Genomic DNA, 22679 nt, shown 5'->3' with positions numbered 1-22679 from the left:
GGGAAAGGAGGGAGCAGGACCCGTCAAGGCAAAGAGAAAGACGTTCTGGTTGCCTCACCTCAAAAAGGATGTTGGGAAAGGGTTCAGAAAACGGCAGCCGAAAGGAGGATTGAGGGCGGGTGTGGAGCGATTTCCCCTTGAGGAAAGGTCGCAGCGTTTAGGATTTTAAGGTTTGGAGAAAATGCAAGAAAGGGGCAGCATGATAGAGGCTTGGCACAGAGGAAGCGGATAAAGAAATGTTGTTCTCCCTCCCTTTTCGGTTAATTTGTTTTTGCGACTGTGTGGAACCCAGTTCAGCTACTGATTGATTGATTGTGTGACTGCGGAAATGGATAAAAGCCCCCCCCCCCCATCCAAACAATGACTATCATCAGTACAGGTAAGAAAATAATAATAATTTAAATTTTTATCATCTACAATACAGTGGTACCTTGGTTTAAATACGCTTCAGGTTACATACGCTTCAGGTTACAGACTCCACTAACCCAGAAATATTACCTCGGGTTAAAAACTTTGCTTCAGGATGAGAACAGAAATCGTGCTCCGGCGGTGCAGCGGCAGCAGGAGGCCCCATTGGCTAAAGTGGTGCTTCAGGTTAAGAACAGTTTCAGGTTAAGAATGGACCTCCAGAACGAATTAAGTACGTAACCCGAGGTACCACTGTACTGTCTTATTTATTTTATAGTACAGAACATTGATAATTGCTTTCATTTTATGGATCAGTGATCTCATTAGATAGTAAAATTCATGTTAAATGGCTGTTTTAGGGGTTGTTTTTAAAGTCTGTAATGGTTTAATCCATTTTGCATTATTTTATATGGGAAAGCGCACCTTGGTTTTGGAATGCTTTGATTTTGGAACGGACTTCCGGAACTGATTAAGCTTGAGAACCAGGGTACCACTGTAATGCAAAATTCGTCCATCATAATCCACCAGTCATTTTGAACGCAGGGCAGACAGAGAAGTATCATCAATGAGGAAGTTTGGGCATGGACCTCCAATTATCAGAGCCATTTCTCTGTCCCTTAAATCTACCCTTTCACCGCTAACAGAATTCCTTGAACCTCATGCAGAAAACACAACGCTCTTCCCCACCCTGGATGTTTGGCACGACACCTCCCACCAGGTCCCTTTGTCCCCGAGGCCGTGCTCTGAGCCAAAGAGCTTCCCACGGCACAAAGGTCACAGGCAGACTTCCTCGAGCGCCGCTGCCAGCCCACAAGCGTCACCGCTGGGGGGAGATCAGGAGGACAGAAGCTACTGCTCAGGAACCCGGAAGTGACAGAGGTCAGTCGCCGCAAGATCAGTCTGTGCCTTGTGACTGCAAAAGGGCTCCTAGCTCCATCACAAAACACCTCTGGCAGGTCGCCCAAGGCGGGAGAAGACCTGAACTCAGCGCAACCTGTGCCTATGAAGACAGGATTGAACTGGGAGGGCTTCACAGCAGTTTCAACCCCACTAAAGTGAAAACACTTGATAAAGGTTGTTTTTACTCAACCCATGAACACGGGAAGAGTTCAGTGGCGGGGGGCATGCAAGAGAGACGCCCCTTGCTCTAATCCTGGGCATCTCTAGATGGGGGGGTCTGCATTTGGGAAGGGGGGTCTAAACCTCAGACTGCATAATAATAATAATAATAATAATAATAATAATAATAATAATAATAAATTATTTCTACCCCGCTCAACTGGCTGGGTTTCCCCAGCCACTCTGGGCAGCTTCCAACAAAATATTAAAAATACATTAAAACATCAGCAACCCCTCTTCGTGACACACACCCCTCCCCCCAAAAAATCACCTCTAGATAAATTAATTTATTCCCTTGCAAATTTGAGACCCTAACAATCCTTCCCCCCCAAATCCTCTTAAGGTTGTTTTGAAAAGCTTTCTCCCACAACCAGGCTCTGAAACCAATTGGTGGTGAGGGTCACTTGCTGGGGGGGGGGGAGAAAGGCTGAGCACCCTCCCCACTCAATACCCTCAGAAGTTTTCTCATTACCTTGGCAAACAGGGAGCAGCTCGGCTCTGAGAATCTGCACTTCCCGTTTTGTTTTTTTAATACAGAAAGCGAATTCTGAGCCCTTCTGAGCTTGCAAACGGAAGCAGTGAGGCCAAGCAGTGCCCGGATAACTCCAAAAGCCAAGTGTAAAGAGCAGAGGGGGGTGGAATCAGTGCCTCTTTGAAGAAGATTTTCCTTCCCACAAGCCAAGGACCAGAGGCTGCTGCTTATTCAAGCCACAGAGCTGGCTTTTCTGTGCAACGAACTGAGATTATTTCAGCGTTGCAGGGATGGGCGCCACATAGAATCACAGAACTGGGAGGGGGGCACCCCAAGAGTCATCTAGTCCAAACCCCTGCCGATGCATGTGTGCTTCTGCGCACCGCCCACCCACCCACCCACCGAAGGCGGTATGGACACAGACAGGCTTACAAAACTGATTTCCAACCACTTAAAAGCCTCGCCAACCTCTGGAGCACAAAACAGGAAATGCCTGCTGAGAATTCCCTGTTTGGCCAGGGAGAAGCCACTCCGATCAGTTGGCAGCTGGGGGCCATCCCAGGCAAGGGAATAAGCTTTCCTTCCCCCCACCAGCACCCACTGCAACCCCCCCACCCCCTTTCCCCCAGCCGTGGCGCAGGCAGAGAGGGCAGGCTCCTGGGCTCGCTTAGGATTCTGCAACACAAGCTGGGCAGCAAGGGGGGGTTGGACCTGGGGAATGTCCTCCTTTCAGCAGCCCCCCCCCCTCCAGGGCTCACTTTTTCCTGCCGGCTTGGACGGCACAATGAGGTTACTGTAGTGCTATAAATGAACCATCGCCTGAGCCAGGCAGACTTCCTGCCAAGATCAGCAGTGTGTGGGCATCTGCAGGGCTCCTGCCAACCCCTGCTCTGCCCTGGAGACAGTGCTGGGCTAAAGGATCACCCGTTCCGCGGTCAGGAGGGAGAAGCGTCGCTCACGTCCCAGGGGACCTCCCGGCCTGCGCTCACAGGCGCACAGTGTGGAACCCAGCCCCCAACGTTCTGTCTTCGCCAGCCAAGGGGGCTGGGCATAAACCCCTGGGCAAGAGCCTCCTTCTTTTCCACTCCGCACGTCGCCAAACATTGCCCTGAATGTTAAAACGGTTATATAGCTCAGTCGGCAGAGCATGAGGCTCTTTAGTTTCAGGGTTGTGGGTTCGAAACCCACACTGGGCACAAAGATCCCCACATTGCAGGGGTTGGGCTAGGTGACCCTCGGGGGGGGCGTCCCCTTTCCAATTCTACAGCTTCTATGATTCTATAACAGGGAGTCCCATTGAACTGCATTGTTAATGAACAGCAGCCTTATGCCATTTTGGACTTCATAGAATCACAGAATCGTAGAACTGCAGGTTTGGAAGGGGACACCCCCCCCCCCCGATCATCTAGTCCAAGCATAGGCAAACTCAGCCCTCCAGATGTTTTGAGACTACACTTCCCATCATCCCTGACCACTGGTCCTGTTAGCTAGGGATGATGGGAGTTGTAGTCCCAAAACATCTGGAGGGCCAAGTTTGCCTGATCTAGTCCAACCCCCTGCAATGAAGGAATTTCAGCCAAAGCATCCGTGGCAGATGAGTTCCAGATTACAACCCCCATAATTCCTGGGTACCACTTGCCATGTGACACTGGGAAGCTGATGGGAGCAGGCCCTGCTGGGTGAGGCGGATGGGAAGGGTAGTTCAAAACATCTTGGGAGTGCGCCTCTAAGGCTGGTGTACCGTGACGAGTCATTCGTCTTTTAGAACTGATTTCAGGATTCTCCCCTGCTACTGGAACTGCTTATGCCCTCCCTGAACCCATTTCCTTCAAAACCGTGCAGTGAAATCTATCCAGGAACAAACAACAGCGTTTTGGGTACATATAGCCACAGATCTTCGTGCGCAACCGTCACCGGAAGCAACGGAATCTACACAAACTCTGCAAAAGGAGGCGGCAAGAGGTACGGAGCTCACCTGCACGGCCAGGAAATCCTCTTCGTCCGGCAAGATCCGGTAGGTGTGGACATGCTTCTGGAATCTATGGCAACAACAAAAGGATTTTGGGGGGGGGGGAGAGAAAGAGAGATTTAAAACAGGGGGATGACTATTGAGGTGAAGCTATAGAAGAACTCAACTCCCTAAAATGGGAAGTTTTGGGGCTTCGTTCTCCCTTACATGAACCCACCACACACCCTGATCTGGACAACCCTGATCTCCGGGCATTTGCGATGGGTTGCGCTTAAATCAGGGGCAAATTAAAAGCACCACCCCAGGAAGAAAAAACACACACTCAGAGGCACTGCCTAGATCTTACAAACTCACAAATGTTCCTCTTCCACCAGGCCTTGGGCAGATTAATATTCTACAGCCTTTTAAATGGGTCTGTGGGAAGGGGGCGGTTGCTGTTTCTTTGGGCTTTGTTATAATTATTAACTTGCATTTTTATCTTGTACTTTATTCTGCGAACCACCCTGAGATTTATTTATTTTTTAAGTGGGTGTACATTATTATTATTATTATTATTATTATTATTATTATTATTATTAAATTGCTTTCTGCGAGGCATCTCAAAGCGATTTACAGTGCAAAAACACGTAAGAAGCAATTGCACAAATGAAAACAATAAAAAAAACCTGCAGGTCAAAGACTCTTGCCACATGTGTGCCTGGGTTTAGTCTTTGCTGCTTGACATAAAAACAGCATATCAGGGAAGAAAGCAATACGCCTTTGCCAACCTGGCCACCCCCTCCCACGTTTTGGACTACAACTCCCATCAGCCCCAGCATCCTACGGTTGTTCTGGTTGGGGCTGATGGGAGCTGGAGTCCAGCATTGCCAAGCGGCCGAAAGGCTGCCCACTGAAAGAGCACAGTCTCCAGAGACCAGTTAAAAAGGGGAGGGGCAGATGAACTTCTCTGTGTCGCAACTCAGGAGCCACAACCGAAAAGACCCTGCCTCTCGCTCCCGATGTGCTATACTCTGGCTGCTGGAGGGAGGAGGAGAAAGCAAGGCAAGACCCCCAGCAGATTAAGAACATAATAAGAGTACTGCTGCATTGGGTTAGTGACACCCCAAGTCCAGCAACCGGTTCTCACAGGGGCCAACTAGATGCCCATTATGGGAAACCCAAAAGCAGGATTCGAACACAACACCCAATTCTCCCCTCCTGCGGTTTCCAGCAGCTGGGATTCAGAAGCATCGCTGCATCCAGCCATGGAGGAAGAACACAGCCCTCCTAGTTGAATCCATCCCTCTTTTAAAGCCATCGCTGTCTCCTGGAGCAGGGAGTTCCAAAGATTAACTACATGCAAGTCAGCTTCACCCTGGGCAGCTGCTGTTGCAAGACTCTCTGGCCCTTTGGAGCACCATGCGTGAATTATGCAAAACAGAATATGCAAAACACATCGCTCGGGGACCGACACTTCCTTGCAAATGAGAGTCAAACCACAAGCGCTGTGCATAGCTAAACATTAAAATTATCGGGGCTGGGAAGCTTGGGCTGCGCTGCAGACAGGGCTGGCCTCTGATGCAGACACCGCAAAGGGGGAAATTCACCCCTGTCACAGAGCTGAACGGAAACAAGAGGCCGCTTTTAGAATCATGGAATTGTAGAATTGGAAGTTCTGATGGTTCCTACCATCAGAAAGTTATTCCTAATGCTTACGATTACCAGTTGCTGGAAACTGCAGGAAAGGAACGTTCTCTCGCACCCGGCTCCCTCTTGCAGGCACCAGCTTGGCAAATAATAATTTCACTATTTATACCACCCCCCCAACCATCTGACCAGATTCTCCCAGCGGGTGGCGCTGTGGGTAAAACCTCAGTGCCTAGGACTTGCCGATCGTATGGTCGGCAGTTCGAATCCCCGTGGCGGGGTGAGCTCCCGTCATTCGGTCCCAGCTCCTGCCCACCTAGCAGTTCGAAAGCACTCTTAAGTGCAAGTAGATAAATAGGTACCGCTTTATAGCGGGAAGGTAAACGGCGTTTCCGTGCGCTGCGCTGGTGCTGGCTCGCCAGCTGCAGCTTTGTCACGCTGGCCACGGGACCCGGAAGTGTCTTCGGACGGTGCCGGCTCACGGCCTCTAGAGCGAGATGAGCGCGCAACCCTAGAGTCGGTCACAACTGGCCCGTACGGGCAGGGGTACCTTTACCTTTTTATTTATACCACCCCCCCAACCATCTGACGAGATTCTCCCAGCAACTCAAGGCGGCAAAAGTTTCCTGGCAGGAATGGGGTCACTAGTTGCATCAGGAAACGGAGCAAAAAAACAAATAAACTGAGACGATTATCTTCTTTAACGAGCCAAATTAAAGATCGCAGGTATAATGAATTTTCCGTGTCACACAAGGCACTTCCGCCGCTGATTGCTCGAAGCCAAAGGAAAACCACGATGTTGCAAGGCAACGGCAGACAAGGTGAACGTTCACAGCTCTGATCTCTGCAAAAGTTCAGAGAAAGAGAGACGGGGAGTCGGTTCCCGAACGCTGAAAATTACGCCCTTCTCCTTTCTCCTCTCCTGACCAGAGAAAGGCCAGCCTGCCCCCACTTAATGCACAGCTGAATGTATTATTCAGCAGGCAAAGGAGATGAATAATTGGCAGCAGCTTGCAGCCTCGGGAGAAGAAATGCAGAGAGAGGGCAATCAGGCGCAAGGGCGTTGGCGGCTGTGTAGTGTACACAAAACCCTCGTGGCAAAGGGAAGGATGTGTCCCTGTGCCACATCCACCCTGCGGCCCAATTTTCTTCTCCAAAACAGCTTTAGAGAGAGGGAAGCCTCCTAGCTCAGCAGCAAATCAGCTGCTCTGCATGCGGAAGCTCCAAGGTGCAGCCTCCAGCCTCCCCCATTCGGAAAGAGAAAGGGATTTCAAGCAGCAAGGCTGGGACTGAGACCTCTGGCCCTCACAGAATCATAGAACTGTACGACACCAAAGGTCATCTTGCCCACCCCCGGCAAACCCTGAAGGCGGAATACACTGAGCCAGGGGACCCAGCAGCAAGTCCGTCTCTTCGACAGAGGCCCAGCCTTATGGCTAAGCAACACCCCATTCTACGTTAGCACTTCCGCCTCCTTAAGTTTCCACAAACGAAACAATACGATACGATACTCTTTATTGTCACCGTCCCATACAGAACAACGAAATTGAAAATCTACGTAAGACATTCAAAAACCAACAAGCTGCTATCCCACCTATCCCAACCTGTTTAGCCCCCTAAAAACTCTGATACCCCATTTTAAAAAACAATATACAGTCATACATCGGGGTAAATATGCTTCAGATTGAGCGTTTTTACTCTCTGCGGCGACCCGGAAGTAATGGAGCGCGTTATTTCCGGGTTTCGCCACTCACGCAAACGCTCAAAATGACGTCACGCACATACGCAGAAGCGGGTTGCATTCTACTCAGGATGCAAATGGAGCTCCGGAACGGATCCCGTTTGCATCCAGAGGTACCACTGTACTCCCATACAGACTCCTTACACGGCATTTAAAACCAGCATTGCATTTGGATAGAAACTGTTTCTCAGGCGGCTAGTCCTAGTCTTTATAACCCTGTCCCTTCTTCCAGAAGACAGAAGCTGAAAGAGATCATTTCCAGGGTGCGCACTATCCTGCGCTATCTCTGCCGCTTTCTTATGGCACCTGGAAGTGTAGATTTGATCCAAGGTGGTTATTGTCAAACGAGCCCCACGACGAGAGATGCTTGTGCGGATGATCTCAGTGATCAAGCTGGGATGTCAGGGTTCAGGAGATCTCTGAGGTATTATTATTATTATTATTATTATTATTATTATTATTAATTATTTATACCCTGCCCATCTGGCTGGGTTTCCCCAGCCACTCTGGGAGGCTTCCAACAAAACACTAAAATACAATGTTTCAACAATGGGGCCACATGTTCTTGACTAGAAGCTCCCATCAGCAATCTGGCAGCGGCATTCTTCACCAGGGGGAGCTTCCGAACAGCCCCCAAGGGCAGCCCCACAAAGAGCACCTTACAGTAGTCCAGCCTTGAGGTAGCCAGTGTGTGGTCAGGGTCTCCCAGGAACGGCTGCAGTTGGCAAAGCAGAGCGAGATGGTAAAAGCACCCTCCTCTGGCCTGCTGCAGAGCATCACACGACTCTTTTCAGAGAAAAGAACCGCTGTCGTCCCCACCTGACCCCAGGAAATGCAGGGCTGCTGCTTTTGCAGTCGGCCCGCCCCCCCGATCCCCCCCCCCTACAATTCAGAAGCAGAAGGAGAAGTGTCTTCTGAGAAAAGGACACCCACTCAAGACAGGAAGCGGAGATGGTGATTCAGCAGCAAGCTCTGAGTCAGCACCCCAGCACAAGCTCAAATTTGGCTCCTGCGAAACGTCTCCGAGTTAAAACATCCAACCCGAAATTCCTCCCATCTCCGAAGCTGCCGATTCCTCCTTCCTCCCCCCCCCACGCCACCCCCCCCCTCCCGGTCACCAGGGAAGCCTGCCAAAAAACGTCTGGGTCTCGCTGACCCTTCAGGGGACAAAAGCCTCGTAACTATCTTCTTTGCAAAGGCTCTCCATTGCGCCTCTCGAATTCTTATTAGGAGCCTTCAGAGTTTAGGCAGGCGGCAAAAGAGGCTCTTTTTGCGGCCTCCATTTTGCAACGCCGCTTTTGTTCCGGCTGGTTATTGAGGGCCTTCGGAGCAAAGCTGCCGGCGAGTGGCTGGGGCCGCAATCTAGCGGGAATCTGCCCCGCAGAAAGGAAAGAGCAGGAACAAAAGAGCAGCCGGTTGCTGGATCAGGCCAAAGGGATCAAGTCCAGGTTCCTGTTCTTTCTCACAGTGGCCAACCAGTTGACCGTTGTGGGGAACCAGCAAGGAGGACTTGACACGGACAGCAGCTTTATCTTGCTCTTGCGGTTTCCAGAGGCTGGTATTCAGAAACACAGCACAGGACTTTTTTGCATGTGAGAACTTTTGGCTTTGCCAAACCGCTTTGCCCTCTAGATCTGTCGTTCCCAAAGGGGTGGCAGGATTAACTGAAGGGTGCTAGGAGGTAAGGGGTACAGCCCCCTTCTTCCTCCACCCCTCTAAATGAACGGTTGCCATTCTGCCTGCAGAGGCGGGGAGTCTAACACAGAATTGCCACCATCGCTGGTGGAGACAGGTGTCTCTCAAGCATCTCTGACCTGCTATCTTTGACTGGCAGTGCCAAGGTTATGACATTCTGCACATCTGCACATACCTGAAGGAGGGTCTCCACCCGCATCGTTCTACCCGGACACTGAAGTCCAGCTCCGAGGGCCTTCTGGCGGTTCCCTCGCTGCGAGAAGCCAAGTTACAGGGAGCCAGGCAGAGGGCCTTCTTGGTAGTGGCACCTGCCCTGTGGAACACCTTCCCACCAGATGTCAAAGAGAACAACAACTACCAGACTTTTAGAAGACATCTGAAGGCAGTCCTGTTTAGGGAAGCTTTTAATGTTTAATAGACTATTGTATTTTAATATTCTGTTTAAAGCTGCACAGAGTGGCTGTGGAATAAATAATGAATTATTATTATTATGAGTGCCTGTATCTCTTCCCTCTTCCCTGAGCTGCAGCACTTGGGGGGGCTGCGTGAGCAACGATAAACCATGCACACTCCCAAGGGGCCTCACAACGAACAGGCAAACTAGCCCCACTCTACAGCAGGAACGGGGAACCTTCGACCCTGGAGATCTTGTTGAGCTACAACTCCCATTATCCCTGCCCATTAGCCATGCTTGCTGTGATGGACACAAGGCCCAGCAGTTCCTCAAATACCTGCTCTGCCCTGGCCTGTCCCCCCACTCCAGCTGTTTTAGGCCTCGTCTTCTTCTTTGGCGATCCCTCATAGCCGAGTAATAATAATAATTTATAATAATTTATTATTTATACCCCGCCCATCTGGCTGGGTTTCCCCAGCCACTCTGGGCGGCTTTCAACAGAATATTAAAATACATTAGTCTATTAAACATTAAAAGCTTCCCTAAACAGGTAAGATTGACTTCCATAAACACGGTTTTAAAAGTGAGTCCGTAAGTGACTGTGGAGGCCAATTCTGGATCCACACGTCCTTCCACAGTGGGGACATTGGTTTCTGGGCGGGAGTTGATCATGGTGAGGGTTTGCCAAGCGTGCCTTCCTCTTGGCACGTTTCTCCCTTGTGTCCCGAGTTCAAGTGTCTTCAAAGCCCATGACACCTTTGGTCAAGGCTGTTCTCCAACTGGAGCACCCGTAAGCCAGTGTTTCCCAGTTGTCAGTGGTCTTATTACATTTTTTTAGATTTGCCTTGAGACAGTCTTTAAATCTCTTTTGTTGACCACCAGAATTACGCTTTCCATTTTTAAGTTCGGAAGAGAGTAGTTGCTTTGGAAGACGATCGTCAGGCATCCGCACAACATGACCAGTCCAACAAAGTTGATGTTGAAGAATCATCGCTTCGACACTGGTGATCTTTGCTTCTTCCAGTACACTGGCATTAGTTTGCCTGTCTTCCCAAGTGATGTGTAAAGTTTTTCGGAGACACCATTGATGGAATCTTTTGAGGAGTTGGAGATGGCATTTATAAGTGGTCCACGTTTCACAAGCATACAATAAGGTTGGTAGTACAATAGCTTTGTAAACAAGCATTTTGGTTTCCCTGCAAATGTCCCGGTCCTCAAACACTCTGCACTTCAATCGGGAGAAAGCCACACTCGCAGAGCTCAGGCGATGCTGGATTTCGGCATCAACGTTTTGGGCCCCCAGCTCCTATCAGCTAGCACAGCCATGGTGCTGAGGCTCATAGGAGCACGACTGCCATGGCAAGGGCTGATGGGAGTTGTAGTCCAACAACACCCAGAGAGTCCCAGGTTGGGAGAAAGGCTGCTCTGGCCTCATCCCACCTGCATTTTTCCAGCTCCAGGCCTCAAATGTTGGCACGCCTGCTCTGCCACCAACTGTGACACCCCTGGCAGCCTTATGGACGTGTGTCTCCAGCCCGGCAAGGCCTCGTTTGCGGGGGGTGGGGGCCACCGACCAGGAACAGTCCTGCACAGCAAATGCATTCCACAGGCTCCGGTTTCTCTGAGCCTTTGGGCTGAGCGCCGGACGCCGCCAGCGCCGGACGCCAACGCTTTGAGGTTCGGGTTACGGCTGGTCCAGTGACTAATCCTGAGCAGACAGAGAAGCCCCGTTCCAGAAGTCAGCCCAGCAGAGCAGCTGAGGAGAGGGACAAAGGCCCCCTGTGCACCGAAGGCTGTTTCCCAAGAATGACCCAGGCCATCATCAAGAGAGCCTGCCGGATCGCGGGACTGTTTACTCTAACACACACACCAATCTCTTTGGAGTTCACATGTAGGGCTGGGAGACTCGGGGCAGGATTACCAGCCTGCGCCATGCAGGCTGGGGCTATTTTGGACGCAGCCTCGCAGCCTCCTGCGCATTTGCAGAGCACGCCTCTCGCAAGGAGCTGCTGCGCCAAGAGCGTCCCTGTTTCCACCATCAGTAAAGAGGAGGCACAATAAGGAGTCTGTGGAATGATGCATGGCACAGAGATAGCGGGCAGAGACCTCTCTCGTAACACTTAAGTGGGTGGGCATCTAAGGAAGCGAAATGCCGGAGGAGTCAGGACAGAGAAAAGGAAGCCCTACTGCACACAGCGCCTAGCTTAAACTGCGGAACTCCCTGTCACAGGACGCAGGGATGGCCACCCCAACTGGATTGCTTGAAAAGAAGATTAGAGCAATTTGTGGAGGAAGAGAGGGCTGCTGGCTGCTGTGCTCTGCCTCCTTGGCTGAATCCCAGTTGCTGGAAACTGCAGAAAAGGAGAGTTGCTCTTGTGCTCAGATCCTGGTAGTTGGTTTCGCACAGGCATCTCATTAGCCACTGTGAGAAGAGGATGCTGGACAAGACGGGCCCCTATTGGCCTGATCCAGCAGGCTCCTCCCATGTTCTTATAATCTCAGGAGTGATCTGCATGCTTAGTTTCCCAAACTTGAGTCTCCAGCTGTTGTTGTTTTTTGGACTACAACTCCCATCATCCCTACTAGTAGGACCAGTGGTCATGGATGATGGGAACTGTAGTCCCAAAACAGCTGCAAACCCAGGTCTGGGAAGCCCTACTTCGAGTGACCTTGCTCAGCAGTGCCTACACTTACCGGCAGCTGTCCTCCCGGGGTCTCTGGCAGGGGGCATCTCTCTCAGCCCCTCCTGCAGAAGCCACTGGGTATTAATCATAACCACTGATATAATGATATCATATGCTTTTGATCCTGTACGGCAGGGGCCAGCAAACTTTTTCAGCAGGGGGCCGGTCCACTGTCCCTCAGACCTTGTGGGGGGCCGGACTATATTTTGGAAAAAAATATGAACGAATTCCGATGCCCCACAAATAACCCAGAGATGCTTTTTAAATAAAAGCACACATTCCACTCACGTAAAAACATGCTGATTCCCGGACCGTCCACGGGCCGGATTTAGAAGGCCGAATCGGCCGGATCTGGCCCCCGGGCCTTAGTTTGCCTACCCATGATGTACGGGGTTATTGTATTTAGACTGGAGTGTGTTTGTTTTTTAAGGTCAGCTGCTTTGAGCACAGATATATTTCTTGAAAGTGTGATATAGATATAAAGAGACTGGGGCAGCCTGCCACACTCTGCTAGGCGGGGCTCGTCTCGAAGGGGAAGCCACAGCATGTCTTCAACCCCACACGCCTACGACCCTGGTCCCCACACTGCCTTCGCGGCGCAAGGAAAAGCCAGGTGGGCAGAAGAGGCCCAAAGCTGGGCAGAGAGGGGGCTATTGAGGGCTTCTAATCGGGATGCCAATGTTCTTCCCTGGAGGCAGCGATGCTTCTCAATGCCAGTTACGATACAATCATCTTTATTTGTCATTGTCATACAGAACAACGAAATTGAAAAATCTACATAAGACATTCAAAAACCAACAAGCCTGCTATCCCAGCTATCCCAATCTGGTTGGCCCCCTAAAAACTTTTGATACCCCATTTTTAAATACAATATACTCCCATGGAGACTCCTTACACTGCATTCAAAACCAAAATCGCATTTTGGTGGAAACTGTTTCTCAGGTGGCTAGTCCTAAGTCTTTATAACCCTGCACCTTCTTCCAGAAGGCAGAAGCTGAAAGAGATCATTTCCGGGGTGCGCACTATCCTGCGCTATCTCTGCAGCTTTCTTATGGCACCTGGAAGCGTAGATTTGATCCAAGGTGGGAAGAGTGCGCCCAATTATTCTCTCCGCAGTCTTTGCAACCCTGGACAGCATTGTTTTTCCCCTGGCCGTGCAGCTCCCAAACCACAGACCATAAGTTAATACACTCTCCACAGTCCAATGGTAAAATGCCATCAACAGGTCCTTTGAGAGATTGTTTTTCCGGAGGATTCTGAGTTTCTGGAAACCACAGGAGGGGAGAGTGATGCTCTTGTGCCGGAATCCTGCCTGTAGGTTTCGCTTGGAGGCACCTGGGCACGGATGGCCACCAACCTAGATGGCTTTAAAAAGGATGAGGCAAATCCATGGAGGAGAAGAGGGCTATTGAAGGCTCCCAGCCACGTTCTGCCTTCATGGTTGGAGGCAGTGATGCTTCTGAGTGGAAACCAAGGGTGATCTCGCACTCGGGTCCCGCTGGCGTTCTTCCCACAGGCGTCTGATTGGCCACTTGATTGGCCACTGGCCTGATCCTGCAGGCTCTTTGTAGGTTCTTGTTCTCTAACCTCAGGACCTCGTGGTGAAAAGCAGTGAAGGAATCTTACAAGTAAACAAATCATTTAACAAATAGTCATACCTCATGTTACGTTTGCTTCATGTTACCTCTTTTCAGGTTGCGTCCCGCGGTGACCCGGAAGTACCAGAAAGGGTTACTTCCGGGTTTCACTGCTCACGCATGCGCAGAAGCGCCAAATCACGCCACGCACCTGTGCAGATACGATGCTTCAGGTTGCGGGCTTTTCAGGTTGCAACTGGGCCTCCAGAATGGATCCCGTTCACAATCAGAGGTACCACTGTAAAATGGTCTCAAGCAAGTCATTTTCTTCCAGCCTCAGTTTCTCATCTGTAAAACGGGCATCTTTGCCATCTACCTCAAAATGTTTTTTACCAGCAAATGGCAAAGCATTTCATTTCATTTTTATTTATTTTTCCTTTTGCAAAAGGAGAATTCCTGCTAGGAACCCATCCCAGCAGTATAATAGCAGCAACTGTAGTCAAAAGGTTTAAACGAGAGGATGCAACATTCAACCACAGACACTCAGGTGTGAAGTCTGGCTTTCTGCTTCCGTTCCCTGCCATGCACGAAAAATGAAAGCGCAACGGCATCCGTCCCTTTCCAACAGCAGCAAGATGGAGGGAACCAGCCTTATGAACCAAAACAGGGTCCTCCTCAAGTTCTAAAATTGGAGGTTCTGGGAATCCCAAGCTCCTCACAGTCACCCAAGCACCCCTGGGCAGAAGCTGGAGGTGTGAAGCTGCTGTGGCTCCAGCACTGCAAAGGGGTTGGACTAGATGACCGCCAGGGAGCCCTTCCAACTCTATGGAGCAGCTGTTTCGGCCAGAAGGTCCCAGGCTCCATCTCTGGCACCTGCCTGAACCCTGGTAAGCAGCTGCCAGCCAGTGCTGATGACACTGAGCGAGATGGACCTCTTCTGAATACTGAAATTGATTATAGTGGGGGTTTTTTGTGAATTTGTACCAATGTTTATATGCAGAACACCTGAGCATGGACTGAGTTTGTTTCCCCTCTGTGGGCCAAGTGGATTATTTTGAGCACTAAATTGTGCATTTGTGGATTGCTATTACTCTAGATCCAAAAACTGTTTACATTAATGTATGAGTTAGTATTAATGTTTATATGTATAACATCTGAACATGGATTAAGTTTGTTTTACTTTTGCTGTGCCATAGGGGTCACTTTAAGAAAGATCTACTGTATCTGTGGATTGCCAACACCTGTAACTCCATCAATATTGCACTTGTCCAAAAACCCCTACTTTGTAACGGTTGCTGCTTACCGCAGCTACTACTATGCCATAAGATCCACTGTCCTGTAATATCACATATGGTATGTACAGGTATTTATGGTTTTATATTATTTTTGCTGTAAAATGCCTGAGATCACAATATTGTATTTATTTGTATTACTTAGAGCTTTTAACTACTGATGAAGCCCAGGATGGCAAAACAAGGCCAATATTCTGGAAATCCTTGTCTTTAGACTCTGCGAAAGGATTCTGTGGAACTGTAACAACCTTTCTGTGGATTGTTTGGACCTTATGAACAGAAAGGTGGAATAGATACCTGTATACATGTATGGACCTTATGCATGAACTAACTAGAGAATGATCTGATCCACTGTGTCTTCTGCTTTGTTTGTTTGTGAGTTACTTTATGAGTTACTTCTGTAGAAATTTATGATTTGATACAATGAATTTGTTGTTGTTCAGCTGTTTAGTCATGTCCGACTCTTTGTGACCCCATGGACCAGAGCATGCCAGGCACTCCTGTCTTCCACTGCCTCCCGCAGTTTGGTCAAACTCATGCTGGTAGCTTCAAGAACACTATCCAACCATCTCATCCTCTGTCGTCCCCTTCTCCTTGTGCCCTCCATCTTTCCCAACATCAGGGTCTTTTCCAGGGAGTCTTCTCTTCTCATGAGGTGGCCAAATATTGCAGCCTCAGCTTCAGGATCTGTCCTTCCAGTGAGCACTGAGGGCTGATTTCCTTCAGAATGGAGAGGTTTGATCTTCTTGCAGTCCATGGGACTCTCAAGATTCTCCTCCAGCACCAGAATTCAAAAGCATCCATTCTTTGGCAATCAACCTTCTTGATGGTTCAGCTCTCACTTCCATACATCACTACTGGGAAAACCATAGCTTTGTTGGCAAGGTGATGTCTCTGCTTTTTAAGATGCTGTCTAGGTTTGCCATCACCTTTCTCCCAAGGAGCAGGCGTCTTTTAATTTCGTGACTGCTGTCACCATCTGCAGTGATCATGGAGCCCAAGAAAGTAAAATTTCTCACTGCCTCCATTTCTTCCCCTTCTATTTGCCAGGAGGTGATGGGCCCAGTGGCCATGATCTTCGTTTTTTTGATGTTGAGCTTCAGACCATATTTTGCGCTCTCCTCTTTCACCCTCATTAAGAGGTTCTTTAATTCCTCCTCACTTTCTGCCATCAAGGTTGTGTCATCTGCATATCTGAGGTTGTTGATATTTCTTCCAGCAATCACTACTGGGAAAACCAGAGCTTTAACAATGAATAGTATACCTTATTTATCTAAGAACACAGCCAGATTGTTTGCTGATGGTACAGGAGGCAGTTTCTTGTGCCAGCCCTGTGAATGATAAGGCATTTGCCGAGAGCCTCTCTGGAAAGAAACCCACACCTCGGCCTCTGCACCAAAGAGTTAAAGCCCCAAAGTGCCTCTGCAGACACAGCAATGAAGTTCATCTTTCTTCCTCCTGGCGAGAGCTATTTATAGTGCATAGTGGCGGTTTGTTTTCCCATCTGCGCTGGAGGAACACAGATATATACACATATTCTCCCTCTCTGCCCCCTCTCTCTCTGCAGCGTCAACCGCGCAGCCTGTGACTCAGTGAAAAGCACACAGGCTCCCAAGCCAGGATGCCGGCAGAGGAGGAGGAGGAGGAGGGAAGGAGGAGGCGGGGGAGGCTATCTTTAGCCAGCAGCGGGGGAAACCCAGCTTAGGCGGCAGCCTCTGCAGAGAACAGGGAGTTTCTGTCTCTGCAGACGAGTGGCGGGTCAGTTCTGGCTACAAAGGAACCAAAGCGGAGAGACACAGATTATGGAAGGAGGCTGGGGGTCAGAGGGAGGGGCTGGGGGTGCCCACATATAGAATCAGAGAATGGTGGCATTGGAAGGGACCCCCCAAGAGTCATCTAGTCCAACCCCTGCTCTGCAGGAATCACAGCCACAGCATCTCTGGCAGGTGGCCGTCCACTATCTGCTGCAAAACCTCCAACGAAGGAAAGAGTCCATCAGCTTTCACCATTCCTAACGTTTAGTCAGAACCTCCCACCTTGCCATTTGAACCCCTTGCTTCGGGTCCTGCCCTCTAGAGCAGCAGAAAACAAGCTGGTTGGTCTGCTCTTCCATGGCCCTGAAGATATCGGAAGTTGGCTAAACTCTCAGTCTCCTCTTTTCCAGGCTGAACACACCCAGCTCCTTCAACCGTTCCTCATCAGGCTTGGTTTCCAGACCCCTGATCATCTTGGTCGCCCTCCTCTGCCCACCACCTTCCAGCTTGTCAACATCCTTCTTAAATTCTGGTGCCCGGAATTGGACACAGGACTCCAGGTGTGGTCCGACCAAGGCAGAATAGAGCAGGAATATGACTTCCCTTGATCTGGACACTAGACTTCTGTGGATGCAGCCTAGAATCGCATTAGCTTTTTTTGCTGCTGCATCACACTGTGCAGGCCTCTCCTCCTCTAAGGCATGTACCCTTCCAGCAGCCTTACCCAACCTGGTGCCCTCCAGTTGTTGCTTTTTGGGGGGTTGCATCAGGAACCATAGCCTGAAGCATCTGGAGGGCACCAAATTGGAGACACTTGTCCCACTGCCACTAAGCAAAAGCACATATAAGGGAAACAGAGACTGCATGTGCTTCCCTTGTTTGTCCCTACCTCCATCTCTCTTGTGTTCAATTTTAAATTGTATGCAGCTAGGGGCGGGGACCCGCCTTTTGGCACTCTGTAAAGCACCGGGCACAATGATTGCGCGATATAAATGAGCCCGTGACACTCACACCCAATGGGCCTAGACCCCCAATTCCCTTCCCAGAGCTACATTTCCCAGGATGGCTCGACAATCAATCCCTCTTCACCAGTAACTCTGGGAAGTGTAGCTCTGGGACGGCATCTCCTAACAATTCCCATCGCCCTTAACAAACTGCAGCGATCTCAGCCCGTTCCCTGTCTCATGCAGTGACCCAAAGGTAACCAACCTATTTCGCAAATCCTTTGCTTACCTGTGGAACTCACTGCCTCAAGACATGGTACTCCACTCTTCATAGTATGCACTACACATCCATGCCTTAGAAGGACTAAGTTTCTGGGATTCGATTCCCATCCCTGGATATGATGGCAAGGAGACAATCAGATCCCCAAAAAAACACCCTTCCCCAAGATGTGTGTTTTCCCAGCCACCAGCTGTCCAAACAGACCTGCAGCATCCTGAACTTGCAGCCATTCCTAAAATAACTGCTGCCGCTATTCTAGAGAGGCAAAAAGCTCTTTGCGGAGAAAGTGTTCTGGAACAGGACTTGGGTTGGTGTCTCCGAAGGGGCTTTTAAGCGCTAATTTGGTGCTGGAACTAAAAACACGAGACCACCCTCCTAGGAGGGCGGCTACAACTGTGGCGATGGTATCTGCCTGGGAGCAGACTGGATTCACTGCACACAAAGGCACAGCCCCTGTTACTGCAGCTTAATGAAAGAGGGAATCTCTCGATTGCATTTCCTTATTTCCTCATTCGTCGTCACCCATGCAGATTGCAAAAGCTGGGCCCCTAAGCATGCATTAAAGCATGAACGCAAGGGAACACATGCAAGGTAAAGAGAACCGCTCCCTCGTTCTCTAGTGACAGGCCAATGTCTGAAAGGATCAAAGATCTTCATCCGTACCAGAAGGTGGGAACGGGGGAAACTTCTTGTTTTGTTTATACATGGTTGAAAACTTATATATACAGTGGTGCCTTGGTTCTCAAACGCCTTGGTACTCAAACGCCAAAAAATCAGAAGTAAGTTTGTTTCTGTTTTCAGATGTTTTTCGGAAGCCGAACATTCGGTGCGGCTGTCAGCTATTGTTTGCGGGGCGCCTGCACCAATCAGAAGCTGCGCCTTGGTTTTTGAACATTTCGAAGTCAAATCGACTTCTGGAAAAGATTAAGTTTGGCGCTTTTGTTTTTGCTATTTATTTTGCGTTTTTGTTTTTGAGGCTTTTTCGGTTAATTTGTTTCTGTGTCTGTGTTCAGCTACTGTTCAGCTGTGTTCAGCTACTGGTCGATTGATTGTGTGACTGCGGAAATGGATAGAAGCCCTCCATCAAAACAATGACTATCATCAGTGCAGGGAAGGGGGGGAAATTATTTTAATCTTTATCATCTACAATACTGTCTTATTTATTTTATAGTACAGTACATTGATTACTGCTTTCATTTTATGGATCAATGCTCTCGTTAGGTAGCAAAATACATGTTAAATCGCTGTTTTAGGAGTTGTTTTTAAAAGTCTGGGATGGATTAACCCGTTTTGCGTTACTTTCTATGGGAAAGCGCGCCTTGATTTTGGAACACTTTGGTTTTGGAACCGACTTTCGGAAGGGATTAAGCTTGAGAACCAAGGTCCCACTGTACAGTCCTACCTCGGGTTAAATATGATTCAGGTTGAGCACTTTCGGGTTGCGCTCCACAGCAACCCAGAAGTAACAGAACACGTAACTTCCGGGTTTTGCTGTTCGCGCAGTCAAAATGACATCACACGCATGCACGGAAGCGGCGCGTCACGACCCGCGCACGCGCAGACGCGGGTTGCGTTCGCTTCAGGATGCGAACAGGGATCCAGAACGGATCCCGTTCTTATCCAGAGGTACCACTGTATATATAAACAAACACATGCGCGCACGCACAAAACTAGCAAGCGCTGAGCTTTCTGCATCATTGCTTTAAGGAGCACACAATTTTCTCAAGTCAACAGCAACCTGAGCGGATAACTGCTCTCTAAGCTGGTATAGCTGCCTCCCTCCCTCTGCTGCTGTCATAAAGCCCAAACAGCTGCCAAGGAGAAGGCTGTGGTTCGGGGGGGGGGGGAGAGGAGCAGATGAAATTCCTGCAAGGGGAAAAAAGGGAAAAAGACTTAGACTGTTCCTCCTTGCTGGGCAAAACCTCCTGGGGACTGCGGAGCAGCCTTCAGAAGCAGGCACATTCCGCACCACTTGGTGCAGTTAGCAAAACAAGAGGAAAATTGGTTTTCCAGCCACAGACACTGGGATGTCCCTGCAAAAAAAAAAAAAAACACCCAAAGGCCAGCGAGAAGGAGGAGGAGGAAGAAGAGGAGGGAGACCAGTGCCAAGAAAGGAGAGCATGTGCTTCTCTCCTTGCAAGGAAGCAAGGCAGAGGCACCTCTTGTTGGGACTTCTGAACTTAAAAAAGGGTTTTGTTTAAACCACAGGAAAGTGCCCAAATGTTCAGGCTGTGGCTCAACAGGCTAACCCGGGGGTGGGCAGACCCAGTTCAGGGACCTAACTTGCTCCCCCCCCCCAGCACCCTCAGTAGGGTGGTAGGGAGGGGGCTGTGTAAGGGCAAGGCTGCAGCTTCACGGCAGAGCACTCGCTTGGCCTTCAGAAGGCGACAGGTTCAGTTCCTGGGCAGGGCTGGGGAAAGACTCTCCTGCCTGGAGAGAAGCTGCCAGTCAGTGTAAGCAATGCTGGGCTCGGTGGACTACAGGCCTGACTTGAGCTAAGGCAGTTTCCTATGTGCCAGGGCGGAAGGGGTGAGGATGCTGTGGGAAACTCACAAGCAGGATCCGCGCCTGTGTTAGAAACTCAGCTATACAAACCAGGGTTACAGATATATAAACCAGGGTTACAGTCGCCAAAATGCAATGCCTGGTGCCATTTGGGGGCCAGACAGCTCAGAAGTCATATTTCTCAATACGCCTTTTTGGTTCCTGAAACTCATTCTGATTGCGCGGATAAAATGTCACAGATAGAATTCTACAAGACGTGTTGTTAATGTGTGAAAACAGTCCCGATCCGAGGATCCCTCCAGATGGTGGAGACGCCAGGCACCATCCTAGTGCCCGGGCACCTTCACTCGGTCGCAAGAGGCTGAAAGCCAGGTGCATCTCCCTTGCTGTATTATACTGTATTGATTAATTAGTGTTTTTATGGAGCAGTCAAGTAATTTCGATGTCCCCGAAGGGGGCAATGACAATAAAAATAACAGAACACCTCTAGTCATCACATACAGCTCCCAAGTTAAAACAGTTCAACGCATCATCAGAGATCTACAACCTCTCCTGGACAATGACAGTTCTCTTTCTCAAGCTCTGGGAGGAAGACCTTTCATTGCCTACAGACAGCCACCCAATCTTAAACAACTCCTAACCCACAATAATACTACAACCAGACTTAACACGGACACTGGCACCAGAGCCTGCAATAAACCCAGATGCCAACTTTGCTGCCACATACACCCGGACAACACCATTACTGGCCCCAACAACATCACACATACCATCTCGGGACTATTTAATTGCTCATCGTCTAACATTGTGTATGCCATCAAATGCCAACAGTGTCCTTCAGCTCTCTATATTGGACAAACAGGCCAAACCCTACGCCAAAGAATAAACGGACATAAATCTGACATCAAGAATCACAAAACAGAGAAACCAGTAGGAGAACACTTCAATCTCCCAGGACATTCTATACAAGATCTCAAAGTAGCTGTTTTACTACAAAGGAATTTCAGAAATAGACTGGAAAGAGAAGCTGCTGAATTACAACTCATTACCAAACTTAAAACAATGGAGAAACCTGGTCTGAACAGAGACATCGGATTCTTATCTCATTATACATGACTAAGCCATTTCTCACCTTCTCACCCCTTGCCTTTTCCTGTAAGACCTATTACAGTCGTTAAGAGTCGTCAACAGGCTCATCTCAGCTATCTGCCAATCTCCGATTCCCACCACCCTTCTAAGTAATACCCCTCCCCACCTTCTCAATATATAGAAGGATCTGGTAACTTCTGTTTCAGTGTATCTGAAGAAGTGTGCATGCACACGAAAGCTCATACCAAGAACTAACTTAGTTGGTCTTTAAGGTGCTACAGGAAGGAATTTTTTTATTTCGACTATGGCAGACCAACACGGCTACCCGTCTGTAAAATAAAGATATTATTATTATTATTATTATATTATTATTATTATTATTATTATTATTATTATTATTATTATTATTAAATTTCGAACACTGTTCTGAGCACAAGAGCAACACTCTCCCCGCCTGTGGTTTCCAGCAACTGGTATTCAGAAGTGTTGCTGCTTCTGACTGTGGAGGCAAAGCAGCGCCATCCCGGCTGGAAGCCATCGATAGCCTCCTCCATGAATTTTTCCAATCCTCTTTTAAAGCCATCCAAGTTGGTGTCCATCCCTGCCTCTTGTGGCAGGGAGTTCCACAATCTGACTGTGCAGTGCATGAAAAACTTTCTTTCCTCTATCCTGAATCTTCCAGCATTCAGCTTGTCCACCGGTTCTGGTGTTGGGAAAGGAGAAAAACCTTTCTCTGCTCACTTTCTGCATGCCAGGCATAATCTTTCAAACTTCCATCACGCCCCTTCTTAGCTGGTCTTTCCTCTAAACAGAAGAGACCCAAGCATCCTGCATCTGAAGGAACACGCAGAACAACCCCAGGACCTTTATTACAGCCAACCAAACAGCCGCAGAAACGTCAGAAAAATGTCAGCGGCTCAGAACAGCGGCTCACAAAGGAAGCCTCAGCGGCAAGACACTTTGTGCCCTTTCACATTCTATATGAGCCATTTCTTTGTTCTCGAAGGCAAGAGTGGAAAAAGAGTGAGCCTCAGAAATCAGATGTATTTGGCGAACACACAGAGGCAATGCGTTTCGTGGTACTTGCTCCCCGTAAAATCTGCACGGCCTCATTTTTATCGCTGTCCGTT

The 22679-nt window shown here is 49.2% G+C and overlaps 1 protein-coding gene across 1 annotated transcript in view; it reads right to left on the bottom strand.

Annotated features, from left to right (window-relative positions):
* Window positions 1-22679, bottom strand: part of INPPL1 (inositol polyphosphate phosphatase like 1) — an 84136-nt gene that overhangs the window by 48599 nt on the left and 12858 nt on the right. Inside the window, exon 2 of the mRNA XM_081001802.1 lies at window positions 3975-4038. Within this exon, the coding sequence (XP_080857928.1) occupies window positions 3975-4038 (64 nt within the window). The remainder of the gene's footprint in view (window positions 1-3974; window positions 4039-22679) is intronic.

This window comes from Podarcis pityusensis (genome assembly GCF_964106645.2).
Source record: "Podarcis pityusensis genome assembly, chromosome: 4".
Taxonomy (NCBI): Eukaryota; Metazoa; Chordata; class Lepidosauria; order Squamata; family Lacertidae; genus Podarcis; species Podarcis pityusensis.
Note: the sequence above shows the minus strand (reverse complement) of the source record. Positions and strands in the feature narration are given on the sequence as shown.